This window comes from Doryrhamphus excisus, linkage group LG2 (assembly GCF_037039965.1).
Source record: "Doryrhamphus excisus strain RoL-2023G ecotype Guam linkage group LG2, RoL_Dexc_Guam_v1.1, whole genome shotgun sequence".
Classification (NCBI taxonomy): Eukaryota; Metazoa; Chordata; class Actinopteri; order Syngnathiformes; family Syngnathidae; genus Doryrhamphus; species Doryrhamphus excisus.
In genome coordinates this window covers 27,329,841-27,351,900 of record NC_136358.1, presented here as the reverse complement: position 1 = coordinate 27,351,900, position 22,060 = coordinate 27,329,841, and the positions used below count along the sequence as shown (strand labels likewise).

The 22,060-nt window shown below is 40.6% G+C and overlaps 3 protein-coding genes across 3 annotated transcripts; 2 read left to right on the top strand and 1 right to left on the bottom strand.

Annotated features, from left to right (window-relative positions):
• The first annotated feature begins 12,632 nt into the window (after positions 1-12,632).
• meiob (meiosis specific with OB-fold) lies at positions 12,633-17,182 on the top strand. The gene is made up of 13 exons (XM_058061496.2): positions 12,633-13,071; positions 13,231-13,288; positions 13,604-13,735; positions 13,812-13,884; positions 13,971-14,166; positions 14,272-14,372; positions 14,478-14,530; positions 14,699-14,794; positions 14,960-15,049; positions 16,020-16,164; positions 16,237-16,423; positions 16,489-16,575; positions 16,647-17,182. Exons 1-13 carry the CDS (start codon positions 13,015-13,017, stop codon positions 16,758-16,760), a joined length of 1,389 nt encoding a protein of 462 aa, XP_057917479.2. The 5' UTR covers positions 12,633-13,014; the 3' UTR covers positions 16,761-17,182.
• A 269-nt stretch (positions 17,183-17,451) lies between these two features.
• mlst8 (MTOR associated protein, LST8 homolog (S. cerevisiae)) lies at positions 17,452-21,186 on the top strand. Its single transcript, XM_078789033.1, has 9 exons — positions 17,452-17,629; positions 17,865-18,015; positions 18,102-18,153; positions 18,217-18,379; positions 18,453-18,528; positions 18,606-18,758; positions 18,830-18,954; positions 19,196-19,359; positions 19,485-21,186. The coding sequence occupies exons 2-9, from the start codon at positions 17,887-17,889 to the stop codon at positions 19,601-19,603; spliced, it is 981 nt and encodes a 326-aa protein (XP_078645159.1). The 5' UTR covers positions 17,452-17,629; positions 17,865-17,886; the 3' UTR covers positions 19,604-21,186.
• bricd5 (BRICHOS domain containing 5) lies at positions 20,007-21,986 on the bottom strand. Its single transcript, XM_058061501.2, has 6 exons — positions 21,613-21,986; positions 21,419-21,544; positions 21,201-21,353; positions 21,023-21,130; positions 20,335-20,485; positions 20,007-20,224 (listed from the first exon to the last, which is right to left on the bottom strand). The coding sequence occupies exons 1-6, from the start codon at positions 21,679-21,681 to the stop codon at positions 20,130-20,132; spliced, it is 702 nt and encodes a 233-aa protein (XP_057917484.2). The 5' UTR covers positions 21,682-21,986; the 3' UTR covers positions 20,007-20,129.
• Between the last annotated feature and the right edge of the window lie 74 nt (positions 21,987-22,060).

Below are 22,060 nucleotides of genomic sequence, written 5' to 3'. Positions count from 1 at the left end.
GCTGCCAGGGCGACATCCCGCCTGTAAAGGGTCAGAACATTTGCACCCATGTTTCCTCTCAACCTGGCAGATGAAAAAGGCATGGATGGATGCAGCCTCGTATGATACAATAATTACTGGGAGTACCTCCAAAGCATGTTCTACTTTCCATTTGAGAGAGCTGCTGATGACAGCTTGTGAAACGAACGGCTCCTCTCGTTGATTGGGAGGATTCCTGTTGTTTCCCATCCAACGTCTTTGGTGGTTTGCTTCATTTACATTTCAGGGAAAAAGGAAGGAAAATGAGCCAGAAGAGCCAAAAAAAAAAAAAGCTGATTGAAAAACTGGCTTGTTTGTAATGTGTTATTGATGTTTGATGTCAGGAAACAGGTTGCCATGACATGTGTGTAAAAAAAAAAAAAAGAAAAAAAAGTGCAGAGTCAGCTGAAGGGTAATTTGCCCTCAGGGAGGATCATTAACACCTAATGAAGCTGACCCTTGTGTTAGATATCTATGGATGACCTTTGAACCCCACAGTGCATGACAAGTTCATAGCAAAATCTTGGAAGTCTTATCGTCATTAAGATATTGTGACATCACATCAAATTTCCTCGGAAATTACCCTTATGGAAAAAAATATATTGCAGTATATTGGCAAATATAATGCAATGTATTAGGAAATATATTTCCATATATGGGATCTTATGTTTATATTTTCCAATATATTGCAATATATGCATAGATCATATATGTGTATATATTGATACATATAAAAAATATCTTGTGATCAAGACCAAAAAAGGACTATATTTTTACATATATAAAATTGCATATAATTTGGGATATATAAACTCATATATTATATATTTGGATTTAATATATTTCAATATATTGAAAGTGGCAATCATTTGTATATTCTGCAATATATTGCCATATATTACATGAATATATAATATATTGTATAATATATGTACAAAAATATATTATTCCATGTATTTATAATATATAATGTATTGGAAAATATAATGGAAAAATAATTTTTATAATATAATACAATATATTTAAAGTAATACATTGATAAATATATTTTATTTTTGTAATGGTAGCCACAAATGTTGTATTTTTTTATTTGATTTTATTGTGTTTGCATTGCAAAACAAGGCATTCTTTAACATTAACCCAAAAAACAGTGCATTAAATTTTTTTTAATATACATTGTTAATTTTCTGGCCTTGCTGGAGGTTAGAATTGTATTATTCAGTTGACCCACACACCCTCCTTATAGACCCAAGAGTAAGTGACCTGAGGGTTTAAAAGGCACTGTAGTATAAACGCAGATAAAGACCCTTCTGAGTCCTAATTGCTTTCTTCCCTTCCATCTCCCATCCTATGTTTATCCCTCTGCAGCAAAGGGTAAATTAGATGCCACTCTGCATAACAGATGTCAGGGGAGTCGTGTCTCCTCTCCAATAGCTGTGAGTCCCTCTCGGAGGACTCACTTAGCTGGGATGGAGTTTCCCCCACTCCATGCTCCCATGGAGGAGGGAAGTCATCGGGGAGGTGATCGTCTTTCAGCAGCCTCCAGACATGCAGAAATAGAAGTTTGTGCGAAAATGTTGTTAATTAATCAAATGATGCTCAGATCAGGTTTTTATGCTGCAAATTCTAATTAATCCCATGGATTAATTATACATTTGTCAATTTATTTATGATGAGTGCAATTGGCTAGGGGTGCCCTGTAAAAAGTCAGGCCATTGTAATTTTTTGTTATGGAATACAATCTCATAATGTAAGTAATGTCCAGCCGTACTTACTCCCAGTTCTCACTGGCTTTCAGTAGCTCAATGTGAGCAAATATTATCAAGTCAGCAGGAGAAATATCATCCAGCGTTATTATCTCCAGTGATGCCCCTAGCAGATTGGCCTGTCATCTTCCTGTGTACTGCTAAGGAGCTGGAGCCAAGCTGCACTTAATTCCCTCATTGGAAGCAGAGATGGGAACAATAACCCATCTCATCCCTCCAGGACCTTATAGAGGACCGGATCGCGCCTCCAAGTTTCATTATTTAGCAACAGGGCACTTTATTGAAAGGCTGTAAAGAGGTCAGAGAGCTACAGTATTTCATCCCAGGCACAAAACTCTGTGAGATTTACAGACTCTTCCAGAGGGAAAGTGGCTGTGCAGTGAAACTCACGCACAAAAGTGTGATGAATGAGAGCAAAACAATGGGATTGACAACAATTAGATCGGATTTAGGGGCAGAGAGAAGCAGGAATTAATCCAGCGTCCAGGTCAGACCTGAACATCAGAGGGAAACAGGAGACAAGACGTTCCCAAGAAAAATAGAAATTGTTGGCCACACACATTTTCCATCTTTCTTTTCCTTTCACTCCACGACAGGAAACACATGGGCTGAAATAGAAGATCCCGCTACTAACTACAAACAGATGTGGTCATCATGCAGAGTTTAGAAATAAAAAAAAAAATCACACGTGATATGGATTCACTGACAATGAAGTCGGAATTAGAATCATCTGCCGCAATTATTGTATTGTTTTTCAACCATAATGAGCATCCACTTATTTGTGTCCCACTGCGCCGGTCACTGTGAGGTAGATGGATTGATGCTTGCTTTGAGGTCAGACTAGAACTAGAAAGAAGCAAATATATTTTTTCTTTGCCGTAAATAAGCATTCTGTTGATAAAAGATGTCATTTGAATTGTGGTGAGGATCCGAATAAAGGTAGGATCGCAAAAAAGTACTGTAAGTTCTCTAATCAACGCCTCTGGTTAATTAACTGCCTGCTTTAAAATGTTGGTTGCGTACTATTTACAATACTGATTTACAACATCGGTTCTGTTGCCGCTGTGTTGTGCACTATGCTTATGTATTAATAAATGACCCCATGGTTGAAAACAGCTGTGTTTTTCTTTCCACTTTCTCATGCACTCCAAATCATTAGTTTAAAAATGAATCATATATAATGACTTTTCAAATTTCAGAGGAAACAGCCTCGCTTCAATTATCGCCTGCTTCCAATTAATGCCCCATCCACTTTGCAGGTTAGGTAAATAAACGCCTCGGCTATAATTAGAGCATTTACGGTATTTTCACATTACGTCATTAGTCAATGTGCAACGGGGCCAAAAGGGGCAGTGAAATTTAGATCCAGCAATATAATCTTGCATGTCAACATATTTCTATATTTTTCATGTTAACTGTCATGAGGTCTGTGCTCCACTGAGTACTAGTACTAGTAGTGTTGGCCGTACTCCTACGACAGCCCCTAAACCTGATTATACATAACGACATCCTCTAGCATAGATACTGCTGAATGTTTTTAGCAGGGGGTCGTGAAGAAGTGAAGTCTATTTGCAATCAAAGACATTTTTCAGAAAGTTCAGACGAGTAAATCAGATAATGTAGACACAGCAGGAAGAGTCAGTTGCTGACTTAGTGTTTCCAGACGTGAATAGAAGGATTTTTTTTTTTTTTTTTTTTTTTAGTCAGAAGATGGTTTGTTTCTCCCTGGAGGGGAGTTGAGTGTCTAGTATTAAAAACACAATAGCGATAAATTAAAGCCAGAGTACCTTTTGGCCTAAATCATACATAAGAATATCATTGTTTGTTATTAGTACACAATACACAAAAAGGTGAAGTGATGCCAGAGCAGTGGTTCTGTTTTTTTTTTTTTTTTTGTTATGCTCCCACAGAGGGAAAAATGGTTTCTCGCCCCACCGATTTGAAAAGCAATCGAGAAATTGATCCATTTATATATCTGTACTGTACAGACTGCAACAAAATGGAGAACAGTGAAGCATACGAGCGCATTCAAGAGTCAACTGACGTGATAGATGTAATAATTGAAATTTACAGCACAGCGTACAGTAAAATATTGATCGTGTATAACCAAAACATCACTTTTACTACCTGCCTAAAAAAAATCCATAGCGATCCCAATCTAATCCATACAGCCAACCATAACATGCTCCGCGTGCCATAAGGGGTCCATCTGCACCAAAAACACTTTGGATCAATGCGATGTGCAGTCTGCACTATAATCACTCCCAACAGTCAACACAACCCCACCCGATGTGGCACTTTTAGTCCCATCATTCCCAATCCAAGCGCAGGTAATATAGCACATCGTAAGCCGCACATGAACAGCAGCTGCAGGCACTGATCAATACAGGCAGCTAAAGGGAAGGAGTAATACGATATTGATGGAGCCACAATTACAAGGCTGGTACGCAGATGTATGTGATTTTGGTGTCTGCAAGCAGCCATGCATGTACTTGTATCTGAGTTAATGTCTCTCTTTTTACAACTTAAATGTATCCTTGCCTGCTTTGGCATTTTATAACACACTCTGCAGCCTCGGCATTGATCAGTCTGACATCCCTGAGGTCGATGGGAAATCAATTACATGGTGAATATGTTGTTCATATCAGCATTAGACTCCGCCCCTTACCAAATTGGATCCCTAAGCAGAGGGCAGGGGTGTCCAATTTTTTTTTTTAAACGCTCAGTTTGAAAAGGCGTGGTAAAACTGTTCCTTTGTGATGTCACAAAGGGACGGACTTCCTTATATGGTTCATAGTTAGGAAGCACTTTGGGTGTGTGACCGATCACAGCGGAGTCTTTGATATTTTAACATTTATGCTTCTACAATTACATCTTTTCCATATATTATATTATATTATATTATATTATATTATATTATATTATATTATATTATATTATATTATATTATATTATATTATATTATATTATATTATATTATATTATATTATATTATATTATATTATATTATATTATATTATCCTGGTAAAAATACTACTTTTTTTCCCCATTAGATTTTTTGTTGTAATATTTTGAGTTTAATGTTGTAAACTTACTGCTTTTGTGTGTGTGTGTGTGTGTGTGTGTGTGTGTGTGTGTGTGTGTGTGTGTTTTGGCTGTGGGCCAATAATAAAATTATTATTATTATAAAATAATATAAATCTGGGTTTTGGATCCTCCGAGTTAGGGGTAAATTCTGCTATTTCATTTCTGTTGCATGCTGTCAATCATTGCGGCAATGAACGCTCCCCTGCGCAAAATGGGGCCCCTCATGGATGGTGGGGCCCTAAACACAGTGCAAGTTTAGCATTCAGGGAATAGCGGCCTCGATTACACTGGCACTCACTGAAGACACGTGTTTACATATTTATCAGTTTGTATTGAAAAATAATCATGTGAAAAATGTTGCATTTTTCTTTTAGCCAGAGCGAAGGAACAGAAGTCCAACTTTGGTGGTCCAGAGAATGACGTCACGGACAGTGAACGGGAAAACGACTAAGGGGTCAAAATAAATGACCGATAAAAAGAGCGGGAGGAGGCACACGCTGTAATCCAAATATAACAGATGTCTGCGTAGCGTTAATAGCACGGGCGAGCTGCCGGTGTGGTCACTATCAAGTCATGAAAAGCAGTAAAAAGTTGGAGCATGTGTTCAACTCCCTCGCTTAGACAATCACAGGCCAAGTATAAGTCTGCCTCCGCCACAGACGTAAGCAATCACGAGCAGGAGCACAAGCGGTGACATGCAGGTCAAACTGTGAGGCTGAGATTGAACTTAATAGACATTACATTTGTCCTGATGGAGCTATTTAGATTCCTCTCCATGCTGTAGGTCCAACAACAGACATGTCCCCGCATTGAGACCAGCTTTTAGAAGAACGTTGGCATGCCCACCCAGCGACTACTTCCACTGCCAGCTGCTGCTCTCGTGTCTTCCTCTGCTCCCGAAGTCACTTAATTAAACTTGATTGACTTTTCATAGACAAGCTTGATGGGTCGTTAAGACGCTGATGGCTAGGGGTTACACACCCAGGTGGTCCTGGAGGGGTTAAGACCTCCAAGAGAGATGTCATGTGGGTGAAATGTCAATGACAGTGACGTGGAAATGAGAAAAATGATCTGGAGCACACCTGAGAGTTTGCAGACATTTTGAAATGCGATTTGAATAAATACTTAATACATTTTTTTACATATTTATTATTTGATATGGACAAAAATGCATCCAAATGTGAACATTACGACAGCAGTGGCCAAAGGTCCTTCTTACTCAGGGTGTTATACACTGCCCATAATAATAACCTAGTTATTATAACATTTTAATTTAATTTTTATGCCTGTTTTTGAAATGTTATGTATTTTTGCAATGGTTTGAGTGTATTGAATGGTTCAAATGTACTGATTAAATATAACCATATTACTACAACAACTACTCCTACTACTAATAATAATAATATTAACAATAATAATGCCAGCATCATTAATAAAAATAAAATAAAAAATAAAAAAATAATAAAAAATTATAATAATAATACACAACATATACCTTATTAACATTGCTGAAAAATTGTACAGTGACTATGATAAGGTTATTACCGTACATACCCTTGATATTGGGAGATAATATGAGTGGGTCGTTGTACTGCAGCAATTTTTTTTTAAATGTACACAGTATTTTTTTATTTTACACTTGCTAAATTACATCTCTTGAAAGTCAATTTGTGTCTATATTACTTTTTGCTCTGTTACAGTTTATTTTTCATTTAATCAAACTATTACTATTGTTTTGTACGCTTTTCAATATTTTGGTTATATTTTCGCATCACAGTTATCCCAAGTAATGGTGGACATACTGCACCAATGTTGCAATGCAATCTGGTTTCTACCAATTAAAGAGCTCCTACATTTTCTTGGACCTGAGTTGGCTAACAGAAAACTTGAACGCACCACAAAGTCTAGTCCAACAGTCAAGTACCACACGCATACGCTCTCTGTGGGAACTTGTCCGCCCATTGTCCCCGGGCCCCCTTCCATTCAACTGAGCACAAATCCTCCTTCCATTTTAATCAAGAATCGAATCAGCATTCATTGTTAAAGCTCTGTTGATGTTCCTTTATCCTCAGTGGAGCCCATCTCCAGTGCATGCTGCCCACAGGCCTTCTCCCGCTACATCTCCCTGTGTGTTCCCCCTGTGTAGGAAGCTGATTGGTTAATACATGGAAGCCTGGCACCCACCATGCTTACATTCCTCTTTCTGTCATCCCCTCCCAGGCTGCTCTCCGAGTTGCCAAGGCCACGCTAATGTGTTTCAGTACATGATGGCTGTGGCTGGGACAGGGTCATAATTCGTTCCATTCCTTTTTATTAAACCCATAGCCGCATTGTTATTAGCGTGTGCTTGCCTAATGCTTTCCATATGGCATGTTAGTCGCATCCTGAGGAAGGACGACTTTTTTTTCGCTTCTGATGTCAAGAGTTTGCTTTGAGGATTGCCCAAGTGGCGTGCTTTAGGATACAGGCGTTACTTCAACACGTTAAATAATAGACTCATTATGACCGTTTCAGCAGTGTCCCCATCCCCCATCCTGGACTCCCGTTTTAGATCACGTAGATTACAATGACAAATGACTACGACGGCGATACAATGTACAGCCATCACAGAGGATGATCGATAGCATGCATGCAGAGCCACAGTTCAGTAAACGTTGATGTCAAAAACAAGTGAATTTTGCCATCATGTGTCATCTCTGTATGGAGATTAACGAGCGTTCGGACTGTTATGATTCATCACCCTGAATAACCACATCACCAGTTAATGTGCTAAAATATTGTTGCTATGAGACTAGGTCACTTTTTATTAAGGGATGATACTACTATATCACATATATATTTTTCATTCATTCATTCATTTTCTACCGCTTATTCTCACGACGGTCACGGGGGCGCTGGAGCCTATCCCAGCTGTCTTCGGGCATTTTTATTCATGATATTTTAAAAAGGCGGCATTGCACTGCAGCAGGGTGTTCTTATTATTAGATATTTCATATGCTATTTCATATGCTGTACATGTTATGTAATACCACAAAGTATGTGGAATGGAAAAAGGTAAATCAAGGTAAATCAGAATTTTAGAAATAATTTGATGATTTTTGTAGTTTTTGACTTCCTGGTCATCTGGGCTGGGCTTCCCTGCTTAGGCTGCTGCCCCCATAATCTGACCTCGGATAAGCAGTAGAAGTTGGATGGATAGATGGAGCATTGTTGGCGTTTTTTGGAGGTTTTTTTCCAGAAGACTTTATAGCTGCCTCCCATTACATGTGTTCTTAGCTGCCTCTTTTATCTGTTTTTATATCTTTACAACAACAACAATGTTCATGTCTGAATGATGGGCAAAATTCCCCCAAAAGTTTTCTTTTGTGGCTTATTCGCATTTTGTCACCATTTGCGGGGGTATTTAAAGGTAACCTCCAAACAGACCATCAATACTTCATTTCCAAATGAGTCACAGTTACCGCTTTTGCCTTATGGTGAAAAGCTGTGCCCATCTTTGCAGCCTTTTTAGGGACAATGCACCATTGTTCCAAGGAACAGATGCCCCAAACAAATGAAAGCTCTGTTTAATGTATCACTCAGCAGTAATTAAAGAAACGTGTTCTCTCCCTCACTTCCTTGAAGGAGAAACACTTTGAAATTGTTAAAAAACAAAACAGGAATGTCACAAGGGGTCGATTGTGGAGTTCGATATTTCTGTCAGGGCTTGTCAAAGGGGGGGAGAAAGGATGTAAAGATTGTGTGGCGACAGCTTGATGGACTGACTTTCCTCAAGTATGCAACTTTGGGATTGTGTATGGTAAAGATGATGAATGGATCAAGTTTTCTCTTGGCACGAGAACATTTGCATTGGCTTGGTTTTTGGCCAGGAGGATGAAAATGACTGCCTGGGAGTTATTCATATGAGGAAAATAAGAATATAGGTTTGCTGTGGTATAATTTAACTAAGTACATTTACTCAAATACTCGGCTGTTATAAAAACTTTTCTGTTGATTCAACAGTAGGAAATATTCTACTTTTACCCTTGCAACTTGCGGCGCTTTATATTAACTGTGAGTGTCTTGAATTCATACTAAATAATAATCAGTAATAAAAAGTCTTCAATTAACTTGCAAGAATGGCACAGGAGTCGCTAAAAGGCGTGTAACCTCAGAGTCGGTGACAGGTCACAGTCAGGTGACCGAACACAATGTCCTTGCTGTAACAGAAGACACTTAAGGAACATATTCATCCAACAAAATGCATATCGAGCAAATATGTGAAAAATGATGGAAAACCTTTTCCAGCGAGGGTCACACACTGAAAAATGAAACCATGCAAGGGACATTTTGAATATTTTGTAAAGCAACAAATGTAAATATGCTAAAAAAAATGGATCCTAGCATTGTGATAAGGGTGAAAAAACGTATAATTAGCATGAACTTCCGTCTTGGCTCTTTTTTACACATTTTTGCTGTTTTTTGTCTTCCTAACTTTCCAAATATTTCATTTTTTTTTAATATTCTGACTTAATTCCCTTAAGAATTTTAACCCCCCCTCCCCAAAATGCATTTTTTTAAACAATTATTTTTCCTCAACATAACATCACAAGTTCTCGTAACATTGCAAAGTACAGCTTTCTTCTCGTAATATTTACATTTCATTCTTGTAAAGTTACAGCTGTTTTTTCCAGTCATTGTAACAACATTGTAACTATTTCCTCAATGTAATTTTCTACCTTTTTTTGTTCTTTAGTTAGTTTCTCATAATAATAATGTTTTTTTTCTTTTAATGCTGCTAAAGTATTTTCCTCATAATATAATGATTCTCACGGTTATGACTTTATTCTTGTAAAATTGCTGCTGATGTTTCCACAGGCTCCGAGTGGCACTTTGGACACCCCTGAGAGTATTTATAGTGTGAAAATAGCATCTTTATATATAACTTTGTAGAAATGTACAGTTAGATTTCAAAATAACCAGGATAGGATCCATTTGCATGATTGAACATTCACCCCAGATACCTAGAATAGGAAATTTGATGATTTCCAATACAAATTGTTCACATCGGGAACACTTTATATCCCTGACGTTGGTATTTCGCCTCCAAGCTGTTGTGTTCTTCATTAGAGGGCAACCTAAAACATCTTCCCATGTAAACAACATTTGGATCATCCTCTGCGATGGCACTAGTGGTGGCCGGACGGAGAGGTTTGTGAGGCAATGCCACATTCTCCATGATGCTCGAAGGCTCGCCACAAAATGTTAAAAAGAGGACCGTAATTGTGAAAGGCAGACAAGCAGGAAGACAGAAAACATGCCCGAGTTGGGTGTGTGGGTGGTAGTACCTGCTTTGTGTACACTGTGACATGAAAGCACGGTCACCGCGTCAAAGCACCATTCGGTTCTTCAATGTTTCCAGGCTAGCTTTCATTTTCAGTCCACCTACTAGTTGTGTGACAAGCCTTTCCACTTCACTATGTTAGTATAAGGATGGATGGCGATGGATGAAATCACCAGCACCACTGTTCTTATTCATTCTGCTTTCAACAGCTCATTATTAGCATCATTGAACACTTCTTCCACATTCATGTACACACACATACTATATATATATATATATATATTTATTCCAGCGTGCAGACCAGGAAGTGTGTATTCACTGGCTTTGAACAAACCCAGTGGAGCAGCAGCAGCAGCAGCAATAGTCCGTCACACAGGTGGCAGAGAAATTACAGTGTACACACATACTGCCTTTAGGAAGGCAATAAAGTCGGCACTAGCTAATGCCAACAACTGCAAAAGCTACGCTTGGATGTAAAGGTTTCGGATAAGTTTAATGATCTGAATCGATAGAATTAATGGTGCTCATATACTGTACAATACGCTTCTTTCAGTTAAATCGAGTATTCTTAATAAAAAAAAAAGGCTTTTGTTGCGTGTGCATGTGAGCAAAATCCTGTGGTTAAATACTTCAACCTGTCTATGCATCGTGACTCCTGCACCAAATAACTGCTTTGCATTACACTACGTTGCGTGTGGACTTAGTGTAAACACCAGACTTCCTGATTGCAAATGGTCTCCCGGATAAATTGAGACCTGCAGTTCCACAAAGACAAAACGCACCAGAAGGACGAGCAAATGTGCTGTAGCTCACAAAAAGGACTTGAGCTTGGCTCGGAGCTGTCATATTCCTGCCATGCCTCTAAGTAGTCACTGGTGTCTGTACTTCATCCTCTCTGATGGTGTGTTTTACACGGGGCTGTACAGATGGACCACAAATCTCCTGTGCGGGGCCACTGTGGGAAGCTAGTTGCTAAATAAAAAAACAATCTGTAGTGATAATAACAAAACGGCCTGTTTTTATACATTTACACACAATCACTACCGATATTAAACAATTATAATATATTATTATTAGATATTGTCATGAATTAGAAAATGGATTACAATCCTACTGTAACAGAAGCATCCTTTGTACTTTGCTACAACATCTTTCTTGAATTCATGTGCGTTTCTCACCTTCTTTATCAAAATTCTAGCAGCAGTACTTCATAGTATGTTTGAATATCACTCAGATATACGTAGTGTGCTGGAACGCCTCATCAGCACAAGGTGCACAGTGCTTATCATGGGGAAGAAAGAATACAAATACAGAGTTGTTCTGTGTGCATTTCAAATACAGAGTTGTTCTGTGTGCATTTTATGAACACATATGTAACCACACACACAGCTATAATAAGGGATTCCCTGACTGGAATCTGTCTATAGTGTCCCATCACTAAAATAACTACTATCCATTCTTTACAGAAATTATGAAAAGTATGAAAACTGTGTTACAGTGCGGATGTCTTATCTAAAACAGGAACATGTATTGTGAAAATTGATTGTTAAAATAAATTGAATGAAATTAAGCTTTATGGAAATGTTGACGTAAATTCAATAAATGGGAACAGACAAATGCACTTACAATGAGGTGCCGCTGGATAGGTCGTCAATGTAGTGCTGAACCTGTAATGCAAAACAGGACCAGCATTAATAACGTCTGCCTACTCAACTGACATGTGAAGAAGAGGTACAGTTTAAATATAAACAATAAGACCGCATCCAACATTTATTCAACACCTGCAATGCGATTCCTGCTACCAGTCTCTCCATTTGAACTACAACGGTGCTCACGTTACTGGGAAATAATCTTTTGCACATGGTGGTGCGAGACAGCAAAGTTGTACCTTCTTCGGTATTCAGACAGAAGTAATTGAATATTGGATCAAGGAATGATTGATGAGGGATTAACATTGGCTTGTGAATCAACTGGAATAAATCCTTCAACCAAAATCTTCTTACTTGATTCATCTGAAAACCCATAAAAGTGCTGCTGTGATTAATAGACAGGCAAACTGTTGAGGGAAAAATTAAATGAAATTAGAATTTAAAATGACATCTTATTTTAATAGCTGGTGCAAACACAAGATCATATTCCTTATGAAGGTAAATGATTAGTGTATAATAACTTATATCACATGATCTTATTTTAATATAACTACTATATTTGCTGTGTAAAGGTCCTCTGCAGATAGCCCTGCATTAGAACCCGTCAAGCCTAAAAATCAACATAAATCATCATAAATAAATATATTCTACTATTCTAAGCAACAGTGAGGATTATTCATACAGGAGAGGAACCAGGCTGTGTTAACCGCCACAGCTTTGCATTCATGCATAGATTTGTAAGACAGCATCATGCATCAGATAAGGCTTTGTTCAGTCAAACAAACAGGAAATTGTCACATTCATCTTCGGGATAAATTCAATGCTGAGAATTAAGATTAGGATACATTATCAAGGCAGTACTGTACAGCAGGGGGGTTGGAAGCAATCTAACCTACACACATTACAGAATACAATACAATACAAAAATGTATTGTACACACAAATGGTACAACCGGAGTTGTTTGAACGCAGCGTTTCCAGCAGTGCCTGAAGGCATCAAACAGATCTACTGAGCTAATGAAGCTAGGTTCTGAAGTTCTGGGAAACGACATTTACTTTGTAAAACGTCTTTAAAAGTATTTATTGTATTAATAGTCTGTACTGTTGATATTCACCGGCATTATATTTGTAGTCATTAGCAAGCTATATTAGTTAGCAAAGGCGCGGTAAAATGGCCGCCATTAACTTCATTCGCATCTCTGAGCTACATCCCAACTTTTCTCACGCTGTAAGTACAATAACGTCCTTGTAATAATAATTTTTTGTACCTTTTTGGTCATATATATATATGTAAGTGACTTTGATGAGCCGCTGTATGTTTAAAGTATAAGTCTGCTCTGCTGTGTTTGAAGTCTGCACAATAATATAACGCTATTGTCTTTTCTAGAAAGTTGTTGGCATCGTCATAGGAAAGTCTGATATAAGGAGCTTTCCTGACAGAAAAAGTAAGTTATAGTAAGTTATATATCCGTTCTTTTATTAAAAATGCACTCTAATTATGATAGGATCTACATAATGTGCGTTAGTGTCTCTGACACTGTCTAGTACACTAGCGCCCTCTTCTGGAGATGGATAAACACTTGTATGTTAAATAGAGCAGCCCATCTTATTATCATTATGGTTGATGACAGAAATACAACGTCATGCTTTCAAAAAGTATGCAGAGCAGATCGTCAAATATCACTAGTATTGCTCACTATCTGGGACATTATCTCGTTTACTTTGCATTGACTGTTCTACACTGTATATCAACATTTCAGATGTTGGAACGGAGAGATTCACTTTTAGCTTCACCATCAAGGACTCTCCTGATTTCTTCATCAATGTGACAGCTTGGGGAAATGATGGCTACATCAACGGGCTCTCTGGCAGTTTCACTATTGGGGATTGTGGTGAGACCTTGCCCTCCTAAATCATCCAAAAATTTGTCACTGCATTTAAAATGCCAAATACTTATTATTTCTCCAGTCACCATTGACAATCCATTAGTGGCCACCAAAAACCCAGACAAGGAGGACAAGTTCTGTCCAACAACACCAACGTAAGAACATACTCACACTAATGCTGATGATCTAATTGAAATGTAGTGTATTATATTTGATGACATTGTCATATCTGCTCTGTCAGGCCCTATAGGTTGATGGTGACAGAGGCTCACTCGCAGGTGTATCAGTGTGTAGACACGGGCACCATAGACAGCCTGCTGCCACTGATCCACCTGCCAGTTAAGGACTCCAGGGACTTCTATTCTCTGGGAGACATAGTGGCCAACGGGCAGAGTCTGGAAGGATCATTTCTAAATATACTTGCTGCTGTGAAATCAGTAAGCTAGCCTCAAGCTTTCTAACATACATGCTGTAATTTACTCAAAAAAAGGGTAAATTATGAAATAAATTCTCATTTCATGCCTTGCCTTTGGCGTTTCCAGGTTGGAGAGGCAAAACAGTTCAAGACATCCTATGGGCGCCAAGGACAAAGGCTGGAAGTGAAGCTTTTTGACGACTTGGTCTCCTCCTTCCCGCTCATCTGGTGTGTCCCACTTCTACAAGTTGCATGTTTGCTTTGGCTACTGTGTGTTGTTGTTTGACATCAAGCTGAACTGCACTAACTTCCTGACCTCTGATTCAATCACAGTTGGGAGAGAGAAGCCATTCAGCTTGTTCAGACTTTGGTAGCCAAAGGGACTGGTAGGGAAGCCACAGAATGAATCTCTATTTAACTGTTATTACCAGCTGTCACGTTCTATTAACATTCTGTCACTAAAGGCGAGCATGGCTGTTGATACTTGAGATGAAACTTTGTGTTATTTCTGAGGTAACTTATGCTTGTTTTGACTTTTGATTCCTCATTCCAAGTGCTGTTCATAGCCGATACGAAGATTAACTTTGACAGCTTCCGCAACGCAATGACCGCGTCTGTCAACTCCAAAACTGTTATCACTGTCAATCCTGGTAAGCACATTGCCAAAGCATTACATCTCACAGTGTAATTAGACCACAGAGTAACATTCATGGTATGTGGGGGGACGACTTCATACAACTGCGTTGTTTAAGTAGGGTATTTTCAGAGAATTGTGTATTGCGTGTCTGTACATGTCAATCATTGTTTGCTGTCAGACACCCAAGAGGCCAGCCTGCTGTACAGCTATGCTAAAGAGATGGTAGAATCTGGGGCACTGGAAGACGACAAGCCAGAGGATATACCAGGTAACTTATCAAGACTTGACACTTGATTATATGATTAAACTCACATTCATTTTCAACCGCTTATCCTCACGAGGGTCACGGGGGTGCTGGCGCCTATCCCAGCTGTCTTCGGGCGAGAGGCGGGGTAAACCCTGGACTGGTGGCCAGCCAATCACAGGGCACATATAGACAAACAACCATTCACACTCACATTCATACCCATGGACAATTTGGAGTCGCCAATTAACCTAGCATGTTTTTGGAATGTGGGAGGAAACCGGAGTACCTGGAGAAAACCCACACATGCACAGGGAGAATATGCAAACTCCACACAGAGATGGCTGAGGGTGGGATTGAACTTGGGTCTCCGAGCTGTGAGGTCTGCGCGATAACCACTCGACCGCCGTGCAGCCCTTGTATGATTATTATAATTTAATAATTTTGTGAAAAAGTGTTTGCGCCCTTCCTGATTTCCTATCTTTTTTGTCAAGTGTTTGTCACACTTGAATGTTTCAGATAGTCGATACCAACACTACTGAACACAAAATGAAACTTTTTATTATTAAAGGGAGAAAAAATACAAACCTACATGGCCTCAAAAAGTAATTGAGATGTATCAGTGTGGAAAAGGTTGTTGGACTTCAGCGAACCACATTGAGAGCCATTATCCACAAATATCAAAATAAAACACCGTTCACAAACCCTTTTTATTACAGTATATCCTCTTGAGGGTCACATACTTTAGATACGAAGCTTGGGTATAATTTAGAGTAGACACTGCAGTACACTGACTTGTATGTGCTACTGGGAAAGAGGAGCTGCTGTTCACTGATGAAACATTATTTAATATATACTGCCTTCCAGGCTGTGCAACGTCTACCCTAACGTCTATCTAAATTGAATATCTAAAGTGTTGTCCCTGCAGAAGATATAAAATGGTTGATGAAATGTGAGGGATCACTGGGATCACCATGTTGTTCTAATCCTTCAGTGGAGTCCATTACTGACGTGTACACGGTTGGTCAACTGAAGCAGAAATCGCAGGAAACTGCAGAGACGTTCTCCTGCATCATATTCAGCTTCATCTCCAAGCTCGACCTGGACTCTGGCATTTCAAAAGTCATCAAGACACGCTGGTATGTTCATGCGAGCCCACAGGATGCATCATTTGTTGGAAGAATTTCTCTTTTCCCCGCCCTCTGTCTCAGCTCCAGATGTAAGTTCCAGGTGCCCGAGGGCATGCAGTGCTGCTTTAACCAGTTATGTCCAGGGAGGGGTCAAGTCTTTTCAGCCACCACGGGCTTTGACCTGCTGCTGGACCTCACAGACCACACGGGCACCCTGCACGCCTGCAGCCTCAGAAGCCCAGTGGCTGAGACAACACTTGGCTGCACTGTTAGTATAAGAAACAGCACCACTTCTGGAAAAAAAACATACCGCATTTCTTATTTTTGCTGCAGACTGAAGAGTTTACCCGTTTGACTGACAATGAACGCACTGCAATGAAGTGGAAGATTCTTTTGGAGAGATGCAAAATATATGTGAAGGTGCAGAAGTTATTCCTGTTCTACCTTTCCAATTCAATGCAAACAAATGTTTTCTTAACTTGATGTTTTAGATCTTCCCATCCACAAAGACAAAGAGTGGGGTCAGAGCGGTTGTCTTGGCCTGCTCACTGGCTGACCCGGGTGAGGTGAAACAGCAAATGGTGGCCCTGCTGCAGCAGCCCTGAGCAGAACAGTGGAAGATCTACTACTACAAAGACCGCTGGGAGTGGTTGACATGCTCTACAGTATTTATTTATTTAACTTTATTTATTCACTGAGTTGTTCATTGGTTGAAATATTTCACCAGTTAAATCATCTGTTTTATAAAGTTACCTTCATCATTCGAAATCTGGTTTATTAGCATCTTACACAGATGCTGGGATAGGCTCCCATGACCCGAGTGATGATAAGCGGCATAGAAAAAGGATGGATGGATCATACACAGATGGATCATTTAGGGTATTGCAACAACTGCACAGATGCTTAAGTAACGAGGGGGTGGATGACCAACAAGCTCTTTATTGAAAAGGGGGCAAATTTTTAACGGACTTTATAGAAGGCGAACACCGACAACGCCACTGGGGAGAAAAGGGCAGAGATCTGCATGCAGTATACTATATTTTAAGGCACAGTATACACCCAAAATACACAGTATATGAAAGCTTGGATTTCCTAGTTTTGAATTTGTTTTACATGTTTGGTGGGTGGTGTTGGGCCTGTGTTTCATTTGTAATGTAGTCAGAGATCGCCACCTGCTGACCATAAATTGAACAGGTAATTACTTGCACATACAGTATATGAACCACAGTATATGAACAGTATATGAACGGTCATTTTGTTATATATAATACACATTAATTAATAGGGGACAATGATGTTACACAGTGCCACAATTACGTCGAGAATTTATAACCTGCTCATGCCACACCACGCTAAATCGTGGAAAATCAAGGCAGTGCTGCACACTGTCAAGCATAGGAACTTTTGTTCTTCGTTCTTGTTGCTAGAGGACTTTACAGAGACGTACTCGAGTCGGCTGCACCAATAATCAAAGGTAATGGAAACAAAACTTGTCCTTGTCAAAACTTTACTAGTTAATTTCCTGTAGGATTTATTACATCCCATTTAGTACAATCCTACACATTTAATTGTCTAACCCATGTAGCAGAGCGATACTACTATGCTAACGTTAGCCCACTAGCTGTTATTCATGTTATGCCTGCTCCAGTGTTCTGTTGAATGCTACATTAAAACATATGTGTTGTGTTGTATGTTGTACTTACTTTAAGGGCTGGCAGTGAGCAGTCAAGCATGAACGTGAATCAGGGAACCGTGGGCAGCGACCCGGTCATTTTGGCCACAGCTGGGTACGACCACACGGTCCGCTTCTGGCAGGCCCACAGCGGGATATGCACTCGGACAGTCCAACACCAGGACTCTGTATCCTTTCACTGCTTGGCACACTTCCGTTTGGCATAGTCGCCTTTCATAATTGGTCTCCGGTAACTTCTTAACATTTTCCCCAGCAAGTGAATTCACTTGAAATAACACCTGATAGGAGTATGATTGCTGCTGCAGGTTGGTTGGTTGTGTAAATGACGGCTGTGCTGTACTGCATTTAATATTCCACTCCTTTTTAAGGTTATCAGCATATCCGCATGTATGATCTGAACTCTAACAACCCCAACCCGGTGATCAACTATGACGGTGTTAGCAAGAACATCACATCTGTGGGCTTCCATGAAGATGGACGCTGGATGTACACAGGAGGAGAAGATTGCATGGCTCGTATCTGGGACCTGAGGTACAACACTGGAAGATAATTATATATAAGTAAAAAGAGTATCATAATTCGTTTGGTCAACGATCCCGCAAAGGTCACGAAATCTACAATGCCAGAGGATCTTCCAGGTCAATGCGCCAATCAACTGCGTGTGTCTGCACCCAAACCAGGTGGAACATTCACTTCTACAGGACTGACTAAGGCGTGCATTTTCATTTTCAGTAATGGCAACCGTGTGTTATTTTAGGCAGAACTAATAGTCGGAGACCAGAGCGGTGTGATACATATTTGGGATCTGAAGACGGACCACAATGAACAGCTGATCCCCGAGCCAGAGGTGTCGGTCAACGCTGTTCACATCGACCCAGATGCTAGTTACATGGCGGCCGTCAACAGCTCAGTCAGTAACTCGACATATTAGTCTTCCAAATAAACTACGGCCTCACCAACCAACGCCGTCCTCCTTTACAGGGAAACTGTTACGTATGGAATGTGGCTGGAGGTATAGGAGAGGAGGTGACGCAGCTTATTCCCAAAACCAAGATCCCTGCGCACAAACGCTACTCTCTGCGCTGCAAGTTTAGCCCCGATTCCACGTGAGTATCAAATACTTCATAATTGATCATGTACTAGCTTCAGCAGGCTTTATCACAAAGAGAAAATATTGACAAGAGATGGCGTCCTCTGCTGGATTCATAACTGCAGCACTTTTTGTACCATACTGCAGATACCGCCATCAAACTACTTTCTATTTAAGTTAGCATAAAATCCTGAATTATTTACAACCCAACGCTGACAAAAGGAGTGATGAATGCTCAGCCTTTGTGTCGTCTTTAGTCTGTTGGCCACCTGCTCTGCTGATCAGACCTGCAAGATCTGGAGGACGTCCAACTTCTCCCTGATGACAGAGCTGAGCATCAAGAGCAACAATCCTGGAGAGACATCTAGAGGCTGGATGTGGGACTGCGCCTTCTCTGGAGATTCGCAGTACATAGTCACAGGTAAGGTATTTCATGTACTTTTTCTTAAAAGTCAAGTTACAATCTCGTCTCGCCTCCGTAGACCCAATCTTGTGTATCATCTCATCAATACGGATGTTTAAATTTGAATGAATTGTTTTTCGAAGCTTCCTCGGACAACCTGGCTCGGCTGTGGTGTGTGGAGACGGGCGAGATCAAAAGGGAGTACAGCGGCCACCAGAAGGCGGTGGTGTGCCTGGCCTTTAATGACAGTGTACTGCCCTGAGGAGGAGGAGGAGGAGGAGGGTGAAGAAGAGGACTAAGTGGTACACGCCTCTTGGCATACAATGACCTTGGTGGGGGGGGGGGGGGCTGTTAACCACCTGTAAAGCATCATGAGAAAGCCAAATCCACCTTAAGTTTCTGAGATCCATCACAGGCTATAAAAAAGGTGTACTATTCTAAATAATAGTATTTATCGTACTACTACTACTACTACTATTGGGTTTCATCACTGTTGAGGAGGTGCAAGCTCCCCCATTTTTGAACTTGTTGAATACATAAACTGGTTATTTGGCGGCAACGAGACCTGACTTGACCCCAATGTGGCGTCACAGTACAGTAGATCTTTTTTGTATATTATTTAACATTTAAATTCTGTTCTACACATTAATTAACAATTATAGACATACAGCTTTTATTATTGGAGCACGTGACATTGCATTACAATGATTACAGGAAGTACAAATGAAGGAATCCCACCAGCCTTAACGAGCGAGCTAAAAATGGGGGCCGTGGAGGACAAGGCATCATCAGTCAGGCAGGTAGTAGAAGCACATAGACATACAGATGTTGTTGGGGAAGCAGATGTCTATGCAGAAATACACCAGCCTCTGTTTGCCCGGTCCTGAGAAAGACATAAGGTTGTAGACCACCACATTGTACCTACGAAGGCATTTTGTAGATTTAGCCATTGCTATACTGCATGGCTATTTTTAGCTGTAAGCGAGACTTTACCGTCAGCCCTCTTGGTCCAGTGGATGGGCCTGTCTCGACACAGAACCCGGAGAGGTTCCTCCAGGTTGGAGAGGTCTGTCTGGGTAGCAGCCAGAACCCCTAAGAACTCTGTGCGCCTCTGGGTCTCATTGACTGACAGCTGGAAGTGACTCTGTACACAAGATACAAATATTAGAGACCCAGAATGTCAAAAAATAAACGTACTGTTAAATCAAAGCCTCTTTTACAGTGCAGGCAATATGTTTGCTACATCTCCTGCAGTGGTTTACCTAATAACCTAAAAGGTTAGTCACATTTTGAAGAAATGATAAGCAAATATATGAGGCAACGTTACAGCAATATTCTGGCCAAATATTTAATTCTCTCTATATGGCTCATATTGCCAAATGACATCTAATTGGATGCGGGCCGGGCTGTATTTCACTGCAAAAAGGGAAGTCTTAAAAGCTAAAAAGCCCCCCACACAGTGAGGCCATTGTGTCTGCTCCAAGACTCGGGCTCTGGCTTGCTGTGGTCTCCTGTAAGAAGATCCTGGGCTGCAGGGATCAGATGTTTTGAGGAATCCAGCAGGAGAGAAGGACTTTTAAAGAGATACTTTTGTCCTTTTGTCCGGAAAGTCTTGACTTAAGGTCAACATGTTTAAAGATGGAAGGATTCCCTATTCCGCTTTTCTCAATATCCTTGTTACCTTGTGTGCCGACGCTTGAAGTAAGGCGTGAACATTCTCGTAGTCTGACGTTTCCATGGTCCGGAGGAAGCAGCTTTTCTGGAGGACTGGTTGGTAACATATCAGCCCCTGTGAAACACACGTGAGAAGTCTTAGAGATACGGAGCATCTTATTCCTTTCATTCCGCTGTAGACGTACATGCTTGATGTCAAAGAGCACCGTGGATGTGAGATTCGTCCTTGACGTCACAGAAAAGGTCACAAGGCCATTTTGCTGGTCTACAACAGCTGACTGGTTGAGGAGCAGGGCCCCGCTCGGGTCTGGAGCAATGATTCGGACAGCCTGTGAGGACTAAATGAGGTAATGATGAATATGGCGTTGAGATGGTGGACATGGTGAGCCAGTTCTGATCAAACCCGTGAGTGGAGCTTGGGCAGCCCAAGATGTCCAGTCAAGCCCAGAGCCAGGAGGACCAGGAGCAAGGAAGTGGAGAGGCCGATACAGATGACTTTTTTGGGGATGGAAGACGATGAGCCTCCATTCTAGAAGCACACACACACAAGCCGTTGCTACACTTCCCTTTGTCAGCATGAACCAGGAAAAGACTTACCACACAGCATCCGCCCTCCAAAGTGGCCTCTGGAAGATTCCAACATCTCACCATCCTGTGTCCCATCATGGTTCCTCATGCAACTCGTCTGCTCCCTTCTCCACGCTATGGGTACCGAGGTGTGGTCATGATAGGTGCTGGACTGAGATCCGATTCACCTGGCTGGCTTCTCTCTCTTCATCTCCAGAGACCTCCCACTTCATTCCCCTTCCCCCTCCTAGTCCTAGTCCTCCTCTTCTTGTGTCTTTTACACAGATCCTGCAATAAAAGCCTCATCACAGCCCCAGCGGTAGATCTGCCACTTACAGGTATTTGCCTTTCACACAGAACTCAGCAAAGAAGGATATGACTGCAACTGTGTGTACTTTTACACAGCAGATACGTATATGACCAGGGTCTGCTATGACGGCGCCTTTTATACAGAACAGTTCCACTGGAAAATGCTGGG